Source organism: Dromaius novaehollandiae, chromosome 2 (genome assembly GCF_036370855.1).
Source record: "Dromaius novaehollandiae isolate bDroNov1 chromosome 2, bDroNov1.hap1, whole genome shotgun sequence".
NCBI classification, from domain to species: Eukaryota; Metazoa; Chordata; class Aves; order Casuariiformes; family Dromaiidae; genus Dromaius; species Dromaius novaehollandiae.
In genome coordinates, this window is record NC_088099.1 from 36,718,792 (window position 1) to 36,739,644 (window position 20,853).

The following is a 20,853-nucleotide window of genomic DNA, read 5'->3' on the forward strand; positions in this document are numbered from 1 at the left end:
GTGACATTCAGTTCACTGTGCTGCTGAATTACTGAAGAGGAGAATGACAAGAACAGAAATCTTCTGTAAAAATGTTATGGGCAAAGTGAACTCCAGCATAATTGTTTAAAAAGCTATAAAAGCTGTGAATGTTCTTCCCCCACCTCTGGCCTGATGGTTACGGTTGCTGCACAGTTGCAGATGCCTGGGTCAGCTTGCGGTCAGGTGCTTAGCTCTAGGTGTTGCATTTGAAAGTGCAGGACTTAACTTCTGGGCATTTTAGTTTAGCTTTTTATAAAATTAGTACATTAATGACTGTCTTTTCCAGGCCAGCTTGTGGCTTAGCACTGCTAAAGGACTGAGGACCTAAAATACACGTCAGCACTTCAATTCTCACTGTGCTTGGGCCGGTGTGCTGCCCTTCCCCTCCTGCATTCCTGCAGTGCCGTGTTTCGGCATGGGCGGCTAAGCGGTCACAACCTCGCCACCCCCATCTCCTCACTTCACTGGTGACTAAGGTGACCCCGATGTTTAGTCTGTAAGTCAGTTTAAGCATATAAAACACGGTGAAAGGCATGATGTAAACAAAAGTGATTCAGATGGCAAATTGCTCTCGGTGTCTTATTCCAGAGTCCGATTCTCCTCTCGGTTACACTGGTAGGTTTCTATTAACTTAAACAATGCTGCTTGATCTCCGCAAATTGAATTTTTCTAATGGCTTCAAAAGTTCAGCCAAATAAATTTATAAGCCTCAGTAAAGCAAACACCAACCTCATGAGTAACCCTGGCTCCCAGAAATGTGACTGCTATTTTAATGCCTTCCCACAGTCATGCCTATCACTGACAGTACCTTTTGGGTAACTTAACATTTCTCGTACCATCACTACTGAGTGATGGCTTTTTCATGTAGATTTACAGCCTGAGCCATTCAAAACATAAACACGTCTCTATTACTTGCAAAACATTTCCGTATCATTCTCTATAAAATAATAATCAAGCAAAATCGTATCGTCACTACAAACACACCTACACATTCAATAGAATTGGCGGGTTTTGTGTGTTTCTTCATACAATAATTACTGGATAATAGATTATTGTTCTGTGAAATCTAAACAAATGCGAGCAGCTGCAGTGAGGAACCTCCCTGCATTGTTTTCAGCGCTCTTTTCCAAGCATGTGAAGTTAAATCCAAATGCATCTGTCTAGTTAGAGTTAAATGTCAGTAATTTAATGAGAGGGAGTATTATGTTTCATACTAAATAAATATGCCTTTTCATAAGTTTAATATTTTATGTATGTGAACAAATACATCTCTACGCACTAGTGATGGCCAGTTTCTGCACAGATCAGTTTTTGATCTTGTGTTCAAGATCAAATAGCTTGAAAAGCAAATAGTTACTCCTTTTCCTTTTTTTTTTTTTTTTTTTTTTACCTTTCTCTTCATATGCTTTGTCTTATCATTATTCATCTACAGGCAGAAAAGATGTCACAGTAACTGCGACTGCACTTCCAAATACTTTAAATTTCTGAAAGATATTTTCATTCTTCAAACTGCTGTCTAAATTTTATGTCAGTCACATCCTATACCCTGGAAAGGCAGATGTCAGAGTCAAATGTGTTAGGTGACAATCTGAGTTCAGGAACACCCAGAAGTTAGGGCAGGGAAAGGTAAGACAGCAGCATATTCGTTTGAAAAAGGGAAGAGAAGAATGAGGTTATGAAACCCCATTTGCAAGGCACCAAATCCGATGTCAGTTCCTGAATCAAAAAGATCATGAGGTAACAATTATTGCATTTTTGCAAGATGATTCTTTTTCACACTCAAACAAATATAAAATAATTAAAAAGCCATTAAAATGCTAACACAGTTCAGAGGCAGCAGAAAACGAATCCTTCTGGGACAATGAAGGTCATATTTTTTGCTTTCCCTCGAGGTGGGATATATAAGGCTTGCAGCAACACATGGTATTTTTACTGGAAACAGGTGACAGGTTTTTTTTGCAGACAAGGGCACTTTTCAACAGTTTGTGGCAAAAAGGCGAGTTATGAAGCCTAGCTGATGGCTGGCATTTCCAGGGGCAAACGTAAAGACATCAAAAAGAACACAAGAAGAATTCGTGATCTATACCCCCAGGCCTGGGCATGACCAAGGTACCACCAGAAGGATGTCACCTGCAGTGAACGAGGGCTGATGGCTTCATTTCTAAACCAGCCAAGGTAGGAAAATAAACAGGACAACATTTCTAAATGCTGTGTTTGGAAAGCTATGGTCAATTTTCAAAAAAACAAAACAAAACAAAACAACAACAACAAAAAAGCACAGTCCAGCTTCTTTTCCAGTCGATTTTGAGTATTTGTGTAAACTTGGGCACTCCAGTATGCCAACTGGGAAAGCCTGCTGTCCCATTTGTGTTCGGTCTTCACATCTGGAAAGCAAGAAGACTTTTACCTGCCCTATCAGAGATACTCTCCTTTGCTAACAGCAGGCCTGGCCTGCGGGTGCTGCATACATATAATTTCTGTTTAAAACCCTGTATATGTAATAGGCTGTACTTCCCAGGACTGGGCAAAACCGCAGCACTCTAATTCATGCAGGAGGATTTCTTGCCACGTTTTGTAAAGTAATCCCTACGCCTCCCGCCTGCAGGGAATGCAGACTTGGCGGGGGGAAGACATATGTCTGAGCATTTCAAGAGCAAGACAGAAAATGCTTAAGAGCTACCTGAACATCTCACTCCCTGAGCGATGAGACCCCACATGAAGTTGGCACAGTATTCGCACCAGTGCGGACCTCGAAATGTGTGGACCTGTAACACAAGTGGGGGGAAAAAGAAAGAAATGGGGTCACTGGGAGGCAGGCAGATGGTCTGACAGATGGAACACGTAAAATGGATAAACAACAGAGGACTCAGTAGGAGTAAATCTATAGCACACAGTGCCCACATCTTTCCAAAGTCTGGATGAAATAAACCATGGGAACAGAAACTTGCTTTGATCTGGAAGTTTATCTTTCAATAGGCTTAACATAACAGAGAACTGGGCTGTGTATGACACTGAAACCAAACCATTTTTGCTGGCTGACATTCCAGCTAGCAAAGTTAGAGCAGAGAGGAGGAAACCAGGTTCACTAGTCAAAGGAGAAAAAAGTAAAATGCACAATCCACAGAACTGCAGTCAGTGCTTTTATTTGACTAGCTCAGACAAAACAGGGCTGTTCCTGAGGTTCACACTCTCTTCAACAGCTCACTTAAAGTAAGGGAAATGAAGGCACAGAAATTCCCTGCAATCACACCGCATGCTGCTTCCTGATAAACATATGCACCCACAGATCCAGTGCAAAACCAGTGTACGCACAGAGCAATTATACTGGAAGTAGCTGTGTGGTACTTGCAATACCACGCAGGCCTCAGCACACTACGACTATGGCGTTACATGTGCATTTATGCACAAGGACACTGAACAAAATTCAATGGCATCATTGTATCAAAGGAAATAATCAATGATCTGTGCACTTATTCCAGGCGATGGTTGGGCAATGATCTGATTTTGCACACTTGAATCCACTAGCGGCATAGGCACACTACACCCTTCCACACTGGGTTAAGCAAACTGATCTCACATAGGCAAAAGATGTCACTAGGTCCTTTTTCCGTACACTAAACCTCATTCTGCCGCAGTCCACGTAACACTAAATATGAAAAAAAAGACCTGCAGCAGGCTGACAGAACTCACCGGCTCCTCCGCCACATTTTGCCACAAGCCTGCTTTCTCAATTACAATTACAAAGGCTATGATGGAAGACCTTTTTATTTAAGATATACGTTCTGGTAAAGTAAACAGTTCGTTTTCATTGGAAAGAAGAGTAAATAGTGAGGTCTATGCCTGTGTAAACAGACATAGTATGAACTAGATCTGGCCAGAGACTTAATTGAGCTTAACAAAACATAAATCATGTACACTCAGGCTGCTAATGCTTCCTTTTCCTTTTCTGTGTTTTTGTTTACTGATTCTGCATATTACTGAACAACCGCTTCCGCCGCTGGCATGGGGGAAGTGACCCTTTTACTTTTCATAAAGTAATCTTCAGCTGGGAAAAAGAGGTTGCTGCCCTTCTCAAATAAACTTTGTTCAGTTTTAAGGCAAGCATTTGGCTTGCTAATGTTTTAGTCCCATTTGTCTGCAGCATCACACCTATACAAGTCTGTGTTGTTAAGTCTATTACCCAGGGAGACGAAATATTGTAATTTTAAGATGGACCTCTCTCTCTGATTTAGTGATAAAAATGCGACACTTCTACTCAGAAGTGCCTGACAACAAATTACCCCTGACCATTAACTCATACAGTCACTAATTCATGAATAAGCTTAAAGCAATAGTAATTCTTCCTCCCTTTTGATAGTAAAGGGTCAAAATTGGAACATCTGACTAAGTCATATTTATTTTCTGAAACTGTGTTTTAGCTCCCAGTAAAAGTTCTACCCCTGGGCTACATAACTTTGTAATAAACTTCTTTGATATAGATTACATATATTACAATCTATATTATAATGTATATGTACATTATCACTTCTTGCCTATTTCATAGCTCATTTTGCAGAGGGAGTAGCATGAAATACAGGCAAGGCTTTTAGCTGCAGTAAACAGTGGTACTTAACATCAGCTGATGACCTGAGTTTAAGGCATATGTTCTGTGTGACCTTCAACACAAAATTGTGGATACAAAACTATAGACACAATTAACTATGGCTGCATTTTTAGATTGATAACCACATAATTAGTGGGTCTGCACCTGCATGTAATTGTGAGTGAAAGGCATGTGCTGTGGGAATATAGTTAACTATATCTTCCGCTTTGCTGGGGTTTCCAAGGGCTAACCTGCTGAGAAGTGGCTGTAAAAGCTCATTCAGGATTTTTAAAATGGCACCATTTCACATTCTACCAAACATACATCACAGTTGCTAGGATATTTGGGTCCTACTTGCTCACTTTACATAAAGCTTAATTCAGTTGATCTTGCTATAGCATATTTAGAAAATGGTAGCTGATAATTTCTTTATGTCTTCTGTCACTAACGGGGAACGGCCAGAACCACCCAGCGAGGGCTCCAGCTGAGGCGTGCTGACTGCGCACCCCTCCCTCGCTTCCTTCAGCCCGGCGGCCCTCAAAGCTTAGCTCTACTTATTCATTTACTTTAACTTCTCACAGCTCTGCATTTTGTTTCAAATGGCAAATTCCCAACTGAAATACCCTTAAAAAAGCTAGTCTTGGTGATTTCTGGTCCAGCTGAAATAGGGTAATAGCCGCTATCTCTAACTGAAAAAGGGAGACCTTAAGTTTCTAGATGAAGGTGTAAAAATCTTTTAAGATACAGTTTTGAAATAAGTCTCTTATTACTGGCTTGCCATTAATTTCAAAAAATTAATGAAAGAAGTCTACCCTTATGAACGTAACACTTCAATTCAGTCCAAAGCTTTGGGCAGATGCTACATGCAAAACTTTCGCATAGTAAATGGGAATTTTGCCTTCAAGATTGGTCTCATATCTATTTTAAACAAGGAAAGGTAATGGCAGATGTCTCAGCACTCTGAGATGCGTTTGCAGTTTTTCCCCCGTCCTTTGTAACTGCATTTTTACTCATGAACTGGGCTTGGATTTCTGGAAAAATGATCAAGATTTATTTATTATTTGTCCCTATCCCATTCTGCAGTCTCAAGAAACCTCTGTGTATATAGAGCATAGGCTTGGGCTGCTTTTACTACAGTCTACATATGATTTAAACTGTTAAGAAGAATTTACAGTGAAATATTTCTTCATATATGCCAAAAACATGATGTTTCAGACTACATACTGTACTTTCCTATTTAGTCTTTCATCTCGTTTCCACACTGTCCAACTCTTTCTAACTTTTTCACTGTTTCCTTTCAATCCCTTTCTAAGTCTTTCAATGGAAAGTAATTGCTTTCTGATACTCATCCTCTGTTGGCTACCTTTGGGCTCTCACATGATAATTACACGGCAGGTTCATTCGTGTTGCCTTCCTGTGCTCCGACCTTCTCCTTTCAATAGTCCAGCGTCCTTGCTTCCAAATGATGGGATTTATCCTACACCTACTATCTCATTAAGTTTTCGTCTGTGTCTGGTATTTTAAATAATGAGTATTTACAGAGGGAGAAACTAAGACAAAAGTTAAGGAGTCCCAATATAGTGGCAAAACAAAATAATCCTTTAACAGTATTACAGAAGTAAACTAAAAATTGCCTTGAATTGAAATGTGTAGTTGTTATAGGAATTACACGGTGCTGCTTCTGAGACAATTTTGGTGTTTATCTGGCTGGGCTTGAAGACTTTTCTATTTGCCTCCAAAGAAAACAAAGAGGTTTTGCAGACTTTCACTTGAATACATGTGCGTTTTTCCTCTCCAGTGGACTCCTACTGAACCTGAGCTGTTTGCAGGGAAGAAAAGCTGACTCCACTGTTATTTCTGTTTAAATACATACAGATCATCTTCACGATGTTTGTAAAGAAAACCTCTCCCCAACTCTCTGTCTCACAGAAGCAGTGTCCATCTGCAGTGAATAACGCAAGGGGAAATTTATGCCAGAGCCTCCTTTCTCCTGGCAGATCTTCTGACTTGCCAGGAAACAGCTCCCTTTACTCCAGCAGCCCATCTGCAACAGGGTAGCCTGTCTGTGGTGGGATTTGCCCCTGCTTCAGTGGCAAATAGGTGCAATGCTGTGGCAAATATGCATTATTCAGCTGCATTTGCTCAGCTGAAGCGGCACAGAGACCCTCTCATGACTTCCTAGCCTAGTACAAACCGGGTGGGACATCCACAAACTGCACCCTGCAGACCCTCAGATATGAGCCTGCCTCACTACTGGAAGGGACCCCACTGAAGTCGGTGGGTAAAGCATGTCCCAAACTCTCCGCTGGATCCAAACCTTACTGAGATGTGAGAGGACTTTGCAGCCCAGTTAGGCTGAAACACATAGGCTCTGTTTTTCTAAATAGAGCTTCAGGGATCTATTCTCTTCAATAAATTATGGTCTGTCTACACTGGCTTATGCAAGCTTGTCCTGCCAGACAGGAGCCAGCTCCAAACCCAAATCCATATGATGGTGTGGTGTGCTCAGGATGAACCCAGCTTGCTGGGGACCTGTGAGAAGCGGGATGAAGGCACAGTATCTTCCTGACCAAGATGGTTTGCATGTCCCAGACTATTTGGGAGGGAGGGAGCTCCTCTGTTCCTGCAGTTAGCCAGGCCCTCACGTTAGTGTGGTGGCAACAGAAAAACTTACCGCGGTCTCTTCCCACTCCCCACTCTCTTTCAGCCACATCTCTGAGGTGGTCTCACACATCTGATCTCATGATGTTATTAAACTCAAAAATGTGAAATTATCAGAGGCTGTACTTTTTATTTCAGAATTGCCAGTGGAAAACCTAAATACCTCTTAACAAGTCAGTCTGAATCCTAAAACTCTTTTCATTCTTTGGCTTGGAGTACCTTGCAATCTGGGAGAGGGTCTGAATCGGACAGCATGGTTGTTCAGAATCTCAGAGCCTGGGGCACTCATGTGCCATACTCTGGTGCTGCTTTCTAATTTTGACGTTTGTTTGGAAAGGACGGAGGGGCATTCAAATCTCAATCTGAATTTTGCGCTTTGAGTCTATTTCTTTATTTTGTGCTTTTTCTCTTCTAGTTGAACTTACAAGATCCTTGGTATAAGATCTACAAAAATCTCATTAGTTTTACTAAAAATGTGGCCTTCATTTTTATGTTTCTTCAACCCTACAGGACAAGGGCTAAAGAGTTTCTGTTTGCTCATGAAGAATAGCCTATGGCAAGATTATGATGGACATTGTGACATGTAACCTTTGTTCCTAAGAACTGAAATGAATGACACAATACATGTCAGTATTCACTTAAAAATGGGAAAGACATCTCTTTGAACGTCTGCAAAATAGCATCCTCCTTCAGAGAAATCCCCTATCATTGTAACTTGTATGCTGTCAAAGGCCATTAAGAATTTTGCTGCAAGACCCATAAGACCATTCTTTCTCTTTTAAATCATTTCTTAACATTTTTGTAATAAATATAGGAACACACTAAAGATAATAGAGTTGAATTTAGCAGAGTTCCTACTCTCAATATTCTACTCTAAGCATTCTATCCACATTTGTTGTGTAACAGCTAGACATATTTTAATATTCTCCTTTGGAAAACTAACTGCTTTTGCATAGTGAATATATTTGTTCATTAAGTAAATGTAGCACTTAATGACTGGCCTTTCCTTCTGGATAATGTATTTTTTTAATGTTACTTCCTTACATTTTTTATTTCATTCACTTGGCTAAAACCATAATTTTCTGCTGTCAAGCTTCTGAATACATACATATTTTAATCATGTGATTTGCCAGTTAAACTATGACTCTTTTGAAATAGAAAGGAACAGAGACTGTACAATATCTAGATTGTGCAAATGCAAAGTTAACTGGGCACATTTCCAATTATAAATCAAAGCCAAAACAAGGGGAATTTTGAAGAGGAAAGAATGCATGGGTCAAAGTGGAAAAAAGTCTCAGTCATGAGAAAATATTTTCTAAGTCAACTAAAATAGTTTTGATAAAATGATAATGAGGGCAAAACCCAGAAAGAATAAAAGATGTTTTAACCACACAAGAAAACTAACAGGTTTACCAACTACAGCAGAAACACTGCAGAGTAGAGTAATGTCTGCATGGAAGAATACAATAAAGAAATAAGAAGTAAAGCTTTCTTGCTAACTCAGGAAATCAGTGAAGTCCCTTTAGTCAATGTTAATTTCTCCTTTTTTGACAGGCCAGAGGTGAATATGAGAAAACTGCCTCTCTGCTAATGAGCGGAAATATTCTGACAGTGACCCCGATCGGCATCCTCCAGGAGCGTTAAGCAAACCAAGCTCTCAAAACCGAGATGCATTGCTTTCTCATTCCGTTCCTGCCTCTCTGGCTCTCGGTATCCATCCCAATATCCATCAAACCACAGTTTGACACCAGGAGACAGGGTAACTGGCTGGCACGCTCTGAAACCAGCACAGCCCTTTTGGCACAAGGGTTCTGCACGAGCTGCCTGGAAGGTCTGTTTCCAGAGCTGAGTCACTTCCCTGCTCCAGCACTCCAGACACAGCACTTGGGAAAAAAACCAAAAATTGCATTTTGCATGGATGAGCCAGCAACAAGACCATCCATTTAAACATCCCTGCATGTCTGCAGCTCTCTGTGTTAGTTTGACATGCAAGCACAAGCTTAGCCCCTACAGTTCAGTGGGACTGTAAGAGCAATTCCTTAGCATATGGTGCTGGAACAAAAGGTAGGAGACAATGCCACCGCCACTCTCTGCTTTATTGTTAGTGAGCACCGGAGCTTTCTCAACTTCTTGAGAATAGAGTTGGTATAAAACGCTTGCCAGTAAAATGTTAATGGCTTCTGATAATAGCTAGAATTCTGAAAAGAGGCCTTTTCATCATTTAAAAGTGGATACATTTTAAGGTGAAGATAGTCAATATAAAGTACCTTTTTTGTGAAGAAAAAAAGAAAACTAAATTGGGGCAGAAAGAGCTAAAATACAGATCAAATAGTAAGTAGCAAAACTATTATTTGATTAAATAGCTATGTAAAAGCATACTAAGAAAGCAGTCAAGGGAACTTAGGGTAGAAAGAAACATGTTTTTTTCAATACTTTTCACAGAGGTAGTACAGATGGGTATGTGGAAAGCCACTCACAGCAGCTCCCCACCCCCAACACCAGGCATCAAAACAGAACTTTTAGGCTGAAAATAAGCAGAAGTTGTGCTTACCTTAAAATTGTGTGCTTTTTCATAGTTGAAATGGTTGTCATTTTGAGTTAAGGCTGCTCTTCTGACCAAGGAGGTGATCTGCGAATAGGCAAAGAGTTTCAGAGGTTGCCACAGAAGTGCCCCCTTTACTCCCACCTTCACCCCCAGGGCCACTGCCAGGAGCTCTTGGCGTTTCCTTCCTCGCTTCGACTTGTGAACCACCGCACAGTTTTTCTCATTTTCAAGCCACAGCTCCTCCGAGAACATCGCGCTGGAATCCCAAATCTTTTCCCTGTCTTCCTCGGCGCCCGGCAGGCTCGCTGTAGTCAGCACAGCACAGTTTGTCCAACTGCTTCTAATGCTAGCGAGCAGATTTGCAGCAGCTGCAGCCCATTCTGCCGAGACCTCAGGCATGTGACTTGAATGGGCCGGCTTGTGGGATGGAAGAAGCTTCTGCATCTGAATAAGTAACGGCCTGTGCCGTGCTATTTCTTAAGGCAGATGTGTGCCTGAAACAATAGCCTGAATTCATACACGGAGCAAGCTTCCCCCGGAGAGCCCCCTCCCCACGCCGTGGCATCCAGCGAGGGACAGATGAAATACTGGCCGGGGGACAGCTTTATAGCTTCATGACCAAACACATTTCAAGGGAGAGACCGCTTCTACTCCGTCACACATTAAAAATGAAGACACAAACAAAAAAGCCCAGGAAAAGCCCACACGACCGAATCTGATGCTGTGTCCAATTACAGTCAGACTTGGGGGCTTATAAACCAGCAGCCTGCATACCAGCAGATTAAGCCCTTTAAACCATGATGATTGTTTAATCTCACAGAGCTAAAATCTCTCCTTTTTCATATCCTGCACCAGGGCAAAATCCAGTAGCACTCCAAAGATTAATACCACTTCCATGCCATTTTTTAAATCACAACATTTTGCCAGAGTGCACTTAATAGTCCGGAGTTAGATCACTGTTGAAGAAAGCTGCAAATGCATCTGGGAGGCCATGGGCTAGGAAGCCCTGTGCAGCCTTCCGGCGAAGGCCACGGAGCCTCCTGGGGAGGTAGGAAGGCCACGTGCACGGCCCTGCTTGCAGGAATGGGGTCTGTACGGTGAAAACACCAGTTGTCCTTCAATCAGGTTACATTCGAAGCAGGTTTTGGGGGTGGGGGGGGAAGTGATTTCTGGTTAAAGCAAAGGGAAGGGGGAATCTGGAGCCTGACCGGTCTCCACCACAGTTTGCTATTACTTTGGGCAACTTATTTGTTTCTCTGTGGCCAGGTATTTGCCCCTTCCCCGGACACGGAAGATGGGTGACACCAAGCCTCCTACGGGAGGCATGTTCAGCTCCCCCACATGACGTTAAAGTATTTGGGTGAATTCACTCAGGTTAACTTGTGAAGTTGCCTCTTTTTTTGTGTCTGCTTTTATCTCAGCCTGAAAAGCTGGACGGTTCGTCTAGTTCACCTATTAAAACCTCCACCGTGTAGACTGCATGCCCCTCATAAAAGCCGTGCTCTACTGATTTGAAAGCCTGTGGGGACAGATGGTCAGCCACCAGTAACATCAGGCCCTGCAATTTCATATAGTGCTCTACTTAAGGCTTTCATGAAGTTCTGCAACCTGCAAAACCAGCTTTCCAGTTATAAAACGATGCGTCTATTTCTATGTATAACATATTTAATTCCTTTCCTTCCCAGGTGACTCATAGCACTTTGTTTTACAAGCTGCGATATTCCAAAGCTGCTGTTATGCTATAGGCAGGGTGTCCACACCCTACCCGGGTGTGTGGGAGCACTGTCCCCGGAGCAGACCCTTCTCAAATGCATGGCACTGCCAACTGACCACCGCCGTCAACTGGCTGCGACGGATGTATGAATATTGCTCTGCCTGGAGGAAATCCCTGCTGCTCTTCTCTACATCCTCCCCTTGGTAAGTCCTGATTTCTGCCAGCCCGGTGCCTCTACCTGCTACAAGACAGACCACACGTGCCCAGCCCAGTTCTGAACACACTTCACGAAATGAGGAGTATTGGTGCCGGGGTCACCCCGCCTGCCCCCAGCGGCAGTGACTTCACTTTGGGCCATGAGGAAAGAAACTCTGGAGCAGCTTAAAGTGCTTATCACATCCCAGCTTCTTTTCTCAGTGCCCTTTTAAATGCATTTACATTTATCTGTCAGAAGGACAAAGAAATACAAATGAACTTTGAGTTGCTAGACAGCTCTGGAGCTGCAGCTTGCAAATCCCAATATATATATCAGATACTTCGTCTTTGACTTGCCGCATAACCGATCCAAAGTCAGAGAGAGGTCAGCTTCTGAATAATGCTCTAGTTTTTGTGTTTATGCCACTAGACTGATAAAAATGCCATTACGTAACCAGTATTTTTTACGTAACATCACAGATCTGATACCCAAGCTACTGGCTTATGATGATACATCCTAGAATATTTATTAAACTATTTCTGGACTATTACAGTGTCATCCTAGGAACAGACACACAGTATGGTATGCAATGGAAACTCTGGCTGTTCTCACAGAAGCATTAAACTTCATTGACGCAGAGGAAGAAAACTCAGCTAATTCAGTTCATATGACTAAGGCAGATCAGTATTTACTGTTTATTGTATACGAAATTTTATTTATCCACTAGGTTGCTTTATCTGTCTTGCTAGGGCCCTGCTTAGATATTTGTTTAATGGGATCTCTTGCAAAAACAGGATGCACAGGCGGCCAGCAGCGTGTGCATTCTCCTAAGAAGCTTAATCATACAAACCAGGTTTGGTCTGAAATGGTGTGGCACAACTGAGAAGAGCTGGGGCGCAAAATAACCCCTTCCCTCTCTAAATAAAGCACAAACAGCAGCAACATGAAAGTCTCAAAAGTAATTGGCGCCAATGTACTGATATTCTAAGCCAGTCCAAGCACTGAAGTGCTTTCTTTTACGGCTTTTCTTTTTCTTTATATAAAATTTACCACACAGGACATTTGATCAGCTCATTTAAAGAGTATCTCCTGCTCAAGTTCACAAGTTAGCCTCCAGCTAAGGCAGAGAATGCCGGCGGCTAAAAATATTTTGATGGTTGTGACCAAATACCTAAACTACTGAAGACTGAAAGGTGAATATGGGGTTGTCTGCACTTTCAGACTAATGGATTTCTGCAAAACGTATGATTTTAGTTTGCTAGTCTCTCTGTAAAACATATATACTGTACAGCAAATTGGGCATTTACAACAAAATAAATGTCACTGAACCAGAATAATAAAATAAAAGGGGCCGGAGGGAGGAAGAGTGTTATTCAGCTGTTGTGACATTTTCAGCATGCCTTTGTAGAAGGAGCTGAACGATGCAATTGTATTTTCCCTAAAACACTACCATCTTGTTTGCTAACAAAGACCTTGGGGGTAGGAAAGAATAAATTTTAGTATGAAAAGCTCTCATTTTTGTACATGTTGCATGATTTCAGTTTTAACCATGTAGGCAGTGCTGAAGACTTGCTGAGAACAAGCTGTGGCTCATCCTGCGTGCTTGTGTGGGGGAATAAATACCGTCCCCCTCCCCTGCCCCGAGTGCAACGTGCAAGGATGTGCCCTGCACGCCGCGGAGAGCTACCGCGTCTCTCCTCCCCTTCCCAGGAGCCCCCACGCCTGCGCGTGGCGGGCAAGGGAGGGCTACCGAATGGCAGACCCTTGCCACTTTGCCTGCCCAAAGGCACACCTACAGCCAGCACAGCACTGGCACACGCAGGTCCCCATGGACAAGACCACTAATTAAAAGGAAGATCGCTCTGTGATGAGGATGATGAGGAATCTCTAACTCCGTACATTTAACACTGCACATACATGCAGTCATGGGTCAAAGGGAGGCCTGGTCCCTCACGGGCACAGCATATTCAGCAATCTGCCAGACTGATTACATTTGCTCAATTGAAAACACAATGTGGAGATGACATGCAGTGCAAGGATCTTGCAACTATTGATTTTCCCCGTTTTAGCGAGTTATTCTCATGATGCTGTCACCAGACGACTCAAAAGAAGCCACTGGTAACGCAGTAATCTGAGTGCACTGTTAACAAAACACAAGGCACTGGAGGGGATATGGTCATGAAGGCTAGCCAGTGAAGGGCTTTAGAGGTACAGTAAAGCATCCAGTCTGCGTCTCCTACTGCAAAAACATTAGGAATCCCTACTGGTGAAATAGTGGGAGAAGACAAGCCCCAAGTAGAAAATATAATTATAGATGAAGCAGAGCACAGCGTCTGTAAAGCGGCACTTGGGAACCTGATCTTGCAAAATACACTTCCCTAAGAAATTCTCCCTTCGAGAAGAAGTCTCTTGATATCAATTAGGTGCACACAGATGACAGAGATGTGCAGGACGGTGAAGCTCCCCAACACAAAGCCTGGGGTTAAGAAAGGAGTCAGACAGCACAAAAAATGGTCTGCCGCTGCTCTCTGATTTGCTTGTGAGAGGAAAACAATCCATGTCACTTCAGGGAAGCTTTTGATGGAAGTTTCCATCTGAAGGGAGATCCTACCCTCACATTTCTTGAGATTCACCAGAACTGCCAGAGGAGCACAAAGCTCTCCCTGGAAAATAAATACACCAAAACAATTAGCGTTAATTGGCTGATAAACTCCTCTCTTCAACAAAGCTCCATCTGAAATGGACAACAGCTTTCCCTGAATGCAGGTTAGTCTGAACTCCTCAAGGATGCAGTTTTGCCTACAAAGAACCCAATAATCTAGTGGTTCCAACAGAAAACCTCCTTTCAGGTGAGCTGGAGTTCAGTAAGCCGAACATCAAGGTCTGGCCTCATTAAAAAACAGCATTGCAGGTTTTTCAAAGTGTTAAAATATAATTATATTTGTATTCTTTTGCTCTTTACTCCTCAGAGTTTGAGTGTTTTTTTTCCTTCCTTTTTAAGAGCAACAAGTCTCTTTGCAAACTGTGAGTCAGAAGACTGCCAACAGTATGTCGTATGTGTTTAAGGTGGCAGACTACCTACACGGGCCCACCCTTCTGGAGAGTCCATCACCACCATGTCCCACAGAAATAGCATTGTACAAACTGGGTTTATATGCCTTCCTCCTCAGTGAAGAGAGAAGAGAGATATATTGGTGCCTTGTGGTTGTGGGTGGGTTTTTGGAAGATCTCTAGAGGACTGCTGCTGGCCCATGCAAATCAGAGGAGTCCCAACAGTCCCTGACCTGAATTGAAGACGGGCCTCCTGGTGCCTACTGCTTCTGAGCCTAAAGTCTCCATACTAGAGTGTCTGTCCTCACTGATGTCCTTTTCTTTTGAGGATAACCCAGTTCAGAGCAAAAGGAATTTCACCTTTAGGAAGACTTCTGCCGTAAATGTTCTGAAGTTTTAAATTCAAATCTTTACACCTCTCCTAAATTACTATTGTCGTTTAACAGCATCACAGTGGGCAATTGTTTATGTCCATTTCTTTCTGACAGGGTGTTCAATCCCCTCCCATGCAGATAAAAGACATGACTTTCCTATGGCAAATGAAAATATAATCTCTGTAAAACTTCGGATTTCTTTTTTAAATCCTTCTCAAACAGATTTTTCTGTGCACACCATGATTGTTTTTCTCAAAACAATGCAGTGAATTAAAGAGTACAATAGCCAGAGGTGAAATGCTGTAGATTCAGGAAGGCACTAGAGAGACGATTACTAAAAATAATACTTGCTGTAAATTTCTCATGAAGTATTAATAAAATAAACTATTACCTATTATGGAACAACAACTGGAGGTTACATTAAGTGGTGTGCAATTACATAATCATCTCCTATTAAAAACAATGGGTGGACTAAAACCCTTTATGTTGTCAGGTAACTGTATCACTTAATGTGTTAAGCTGTGTATTTAATGCCCATCATCATATTTAATAGGTCTAAATTAGTATTTTTATTTCTGTTTTTTTTAAACTATAATAAATATGCATTGCATTACAAATATATTGTAGTATCAAGAAAGAAATAAGTCCAGAAATAAGGGAAGGACCTGGATATAGTATGAACTAATTCCATGCTTCACCTGAATAAGCCTGTAGAGATTAACATGGTAACAGCAGGTCTAGCCTATTTATTGCCTCAGCTTCCTTTCCTCCCACTCTCTCTTTTATCCTTTCCAATCTAGCTCCATACTTGTCAAGGTTATTAACGACGTTTTCCTGGCCAAGTTCATAAACCTGTCCCTTGTGCTTAACATTCATTACCCAAAAGGTAGCAGCGGGGCGAAAGAGGGAAGGTTAAGGGTTAAATGGCGCAGACCAGGGTGCAGCCAGCCCTGCTGCTGCCAGGGGGGACGAGGACATCCCCCCCAGCCAGTTCCCCCCCAGCAGTGGGCAGGAGGAGCCCAGGAGGAGCACGGATGAAGATCCCAGCCAACAGTGCCAAAATGTTTCCTTTGACTCTACTCCATACCTGCTCCTTTTAACAGTACAAATAGTTTCTGATCCTCCTTGGGTTGATATATTATCCTCTCTCCTCCTGATTTCTCTTTAGTATCCTCCTGTGTGGTTCCTCTTCCCACCTTTGCTGTCAACGTCCCTGCAAATTCTGTCATTGGTCCCCTCCAATGGGGGTTCCTTGGCACCCTGATCTGCTTCCAGGTTTTCAGCTGCTCTTTGGTGTCAATCGCTCCCAAATCTCTCCATCTATGCTTATGTCATCCCCTTTCATATTCTAGCTATCTCACTCTGGCATCTCAGCCTGGCTTTGGCAGCTCTAATTCAGTCCACCTGGAAATCAGCTTCCCAGCTTTTCTACCAAAATATGGAGTGTTTAAGGAGTCCCATTATTTATTTCTCAGGGAAACTGCACTGAATTTATTTCTGAACTACTTCTTGTTCTCTGTACAGACAGAACACATATGACATTGTTTTCATGAGCTGAATTTGACAGACTGCAACATATGCAAATGAGTACTATTATCATATCTATAAATTAAAAGAGTATCTACAATAAGATCTGGTCTGTAGTCTAACCAAAATTCAAACATAACAATCTCTCTCTGAGCAATTTTTCTATTTCCATTTTTCTATTTTCTATTCAATTTTGGAATAAATTGAATAAGGAATCCTTTATCAGCCTAAACTATATCTATGAGTAATTTAGAATAATAATTGTACTTTGCTTTGTTTATTAATACTTCCATAGTTGAGACACAGACTGATGCTCTGGTAACATGGAATACCCACAGTTTACTGTATCATTATTACACAGCTGCTTGTACCTTTATGGATTTATCTGGGTTCATTCCATGAACTTTTCCAGAAAGTATAAGTACAGAGGAGTCAGCCTCTCACCAATGCAAATTTCTAATGCTGACTATATAGGTAGCCAGCCATTTGCCATTTCACCCACAGAGGAAATAGCCTAGTAACATAATGAACTTAATATGATATCCAGTGGCCTCTCTGAATTAAAAGGGAAGTGACTCATGCTCGCTGCAAGATATGGGACTATTAGTCAAGAGACAGAGATTTTAAAGAGGATCTTAAATATTATAGCCTTTATCCTGACTCTCATTGGATGCTGGCTTAGTACCAGCAAAGGTGCACGTGTATAACCTGTTCACCATTTTATGTTTTTGCTATAAAGCTTTTCTTTCCTGAAGAAATAGCACTTTGTTTACAAAAGCCAGCTTGCCATTAATGAAAATAGTCATTGCCCTGCAAGAGGACTGCAGAGCTTGAACTAAAGCCAGAACTGCTGAGGCAGCACAATGGATGGGAGAAGTTACCGCATTGACTTCCCAGTCTGGAGAGAGAGGGGAAGGCAAGAACGTCCCCTCCGAGAAAGGTGGTGGCTACTGAAATCCAGGCTCTCAGGGCAGTGCCCTTGAGGAGACTGCAAAGAGGTCAAAGCGGCAATAAACTTAGCGGCCCTGCCCTCAAGGCCCTTTAAGGTTGCTCTTTTAGAGCTGCCATTAAAAATCACTGCTTGTGAATTGAACGAGCTGTTTGGGGGAGAGATCCTGTTGGGTGCCATGCTAAATCACGGGGTTAAATTCAGCACTATGTTTTGTGAGACTGTATTAAGTCTGTTCAATGTCAGGACATTAAATGAATGAGCTTGATAATAAATTCCAGCGTTAAATAGCTACTGTATTATATAGCTAGTGGGCGTAAGGCCTGGATGTTTGACCATGTGCCTCATCACACACCTAAACATGTGCATAGCACATTAAACACACACCTACCTACTCCCTTTTGGGATAATTCTCCTTTCGGTGTCTCAGACATCACAATGCCCCACAGGCAGGTGTTATCTCAAAGTAACGCAGACCCTCGAGTCACCTGCTGGATGCTCCACAGACAGTGACATTTAAAAGGTCGATTTTAAAAAACATCTTTTGTTTCTCACTCTCAGTTCTGATACTGCGTGATGGTGGGAGGAAACTTCTTGCAGAATGAGACCAACTCAGCGTTGCAGCGTATGCTCTAGGCTGAACATTATGGGCCAAAATCAGCGCCTCTGTTCACATAGGGAAGAAAAATCCAGTCCATCTGGGATCATTACAAAACAAAGAGGAAAACAGTTTGCAGAAAAGTTACCCAGAAATCCCAGAGTTAGACAGAAACAGCACGTATGTTCTGAGGCACTAATGGCTCACCAGAGCCAGCTGATCTCTGCAGGGACCATAAAGCAACTTTGACAGAGCTGCCAGAATATAAAGTACGTTGTGCCATTCTCCGGAACTAACAGCATCACCAGGAGTTTTGCCCTAGATCAAGACAGCTTAAAATAAGAGAATTTGAAGGTGGGTTAAAGAAAAGATTTATGTAAGTGAAATGGAACAAATAATCTGTGAAATGGTGAGCAGCATGTCTAATTAAATGGCAATCTATAAAACCTAATGGCTTCTGGAAAGTAACAGTTAAGGACTGGATCCTCAAAGGTGTGATATGCTATTCTTTTGGAGCTCACAGGGAGATGAAGATGATAAGCAATTTGCAGGAAGTACAGTGCCAATATCAGCATTAAGCAGCAAATGAGATTTTTCTCTAGCTTTGGCAGTTTTTTTATTGTGAAGGAACTCTATAGCTTCAGTCTCAAACTTATGAACAGCATGACAGAGTTACTCAGCAGAAATCATACTGTCAGGTAAAATAAACAGTGCAGTGGGCCAGAAATGTACTAATGTGTTTTCCATCATTTCCATTTCCATCCAGCATTCTGTCCTGTTTTACTGCAATAACTTGTGACTTCTTCCAGTGATAACACATTAACCACGTAGAAAATATATGGTGAAAATAATTATTCATACCAGTTAGGACACAAAGTAAGCAATTAGCAAATAAGAAAACAAGGTATTTTCAGGTTGAAAGACTATTGTCATGAAAATTATTTTCAACAAGCCTGAGCCCTTACATTTTACAAAAAAAAGGGGGGTGGGAATATACTAGTGTTGCAAAAAAGTCATGTTTTATGATTGCAAACTTCTATTTCATTATCCATCTATTGCATGGACAAAAAATGAGGGCAATAAGGAACCATTTTCCACATGCGTAAGTGAAGAGGGGATCACCTATTCCAGTGCTTGGCTAGCCATAGTTGTCTTATGGCTTGACTGAGCTGAGCTGTGCATCCATGAATGCTTCCGTGTCCAAAGATGCATTACCTGATTACGTGCTTCCATCCCATCAAAGGAATGTCACCCTGTTCATGAGAGACAGGGTCAGATCCATGACTGTTATCCCCAAAGAAGCAGTAAGGCTCTATGACCTTTGGTAGATTTCTGACTAATGGCTCCAAAATGCATGTTTGCTTAGAAACCACAACAGGAATCTATGCAGACAAAAGTGATGTGGTGTTAAAGAAGAGACAGGAGGCTTGCACACCCCTGTGATCACTTACCTGTTTCGTAGTGTACGTGAACTCTTCCCCGTGCATTACACTCCTTAGTATATAAGAACAGTTCCTATAGCTTAAACCTCTATTAGCTTCTGTTCTCCATATGGACACAGCATGGAACGAAAGTGGCTGGGACAGGAATAGCATCACTTATAGAAAAGAAGTAGAAAGCTGCTTGTAGGAACGGGCAGTTTCATCTTACAGAATATGTACCCTCCTTCACCTCCCTCCACCCCATCCTACAGAAAAAGCAGTTCAATTTATAACCATCTTCATCTCCAGCATGGGGCTTCTGAGCAGAACTAGGCCCTGGATCAGGTTCTCTTTTCCCACAGAGAAGCAAGGGAACTACTGTCGACTGCAGACCAAACATAAAAAGCATGATTCATTGCGCTTTTATAAGGGTGTGTTACAGGATACTCAAACCGCTTGAGATCATACACTTTGAACTTGTATAAAGTACCAGAATGTATCCATGTTGCTTTATTTTCCCTTCAAAGAAGCATTTTGTGGCATGTTTGCTTTAAGCATTGCTTGGAGCTGTTTTTGTTATATTTTTACCCTGTGGGTAAGTAGTGGTGCAGATATCCTTCAAAACACATATGCATTCCCATGGCTCATTAAAGAAAAACCCAGACAAAAGACTGACCCTACGCCTCTGCTGGTGGGTGAACATATAAAGGCTGAATAATCCTAGTTTTATTTTTCCGTACAGCATGGCATCAGGTGTCACTTGACCCTGATATCCTTATAACTCCCAGCGACCTGCAGCCCGCTGCCCTCTGGTCCGAAGCAGAGGCTTTTGTCAGCGGTGGCCCAACGTGCCCAGCTGCTTCCGTGATTGTTCCGCGGGGACAGATGGCTCCTCGCAATACAAAAAAGAGATTAAAACCGAACGGAGGGAGTGACATCACTACCCAGCCGGGGATTTATTTCACAGGACCTACGGGGCTACCACCAGCATAAACTCAAGCTGCAGTTGATTCTGCCCACTCCAAGGATGAAGTTTAGATTTTGCAGAACAAAAGATATTTGTTTTGAAATACATAATTGCTACTCTTCTAATATTCATATTCTGTTACAGCTCTTAAGCTAATCTGAACAGATACTGTCCTGTCACCATCAGCACTTTTTAAGTAATCAAAAAAGTAAGACTAATGTTCTACCCTACTTCTCACTGTGGCTGT

The 20,853-nt window shown here is 42.1% G+C and overlaps 1 protein-coding gene across 1 annotated transcript in view; it reads right to left on the minus strand.

The window, feature by feature from the left end:
* CHN2 (chimerin 2) overlaps positions 1-20,853 on the minus strand; it is a 168,114-nt gene that overhangs the window by 16,992 nt on the left and 130,269 nt on the right. Inside the window, exons 7-8 of the mRNA XM_026103711.2 lie at positions 9,816-9,893; positions 2,702-2,786 (exon numbers count right to left, since the gene is read on the minus strand). Coding sequence (XP_025959496.1) covers positions 2,702-2,786; positions 9,816-9,893 — 163 coding nt within the window. The remainder of the gene's footprint in view (positions 1-2,701; positions 2,787-9,815; positions 9,894-20,853) is intronic.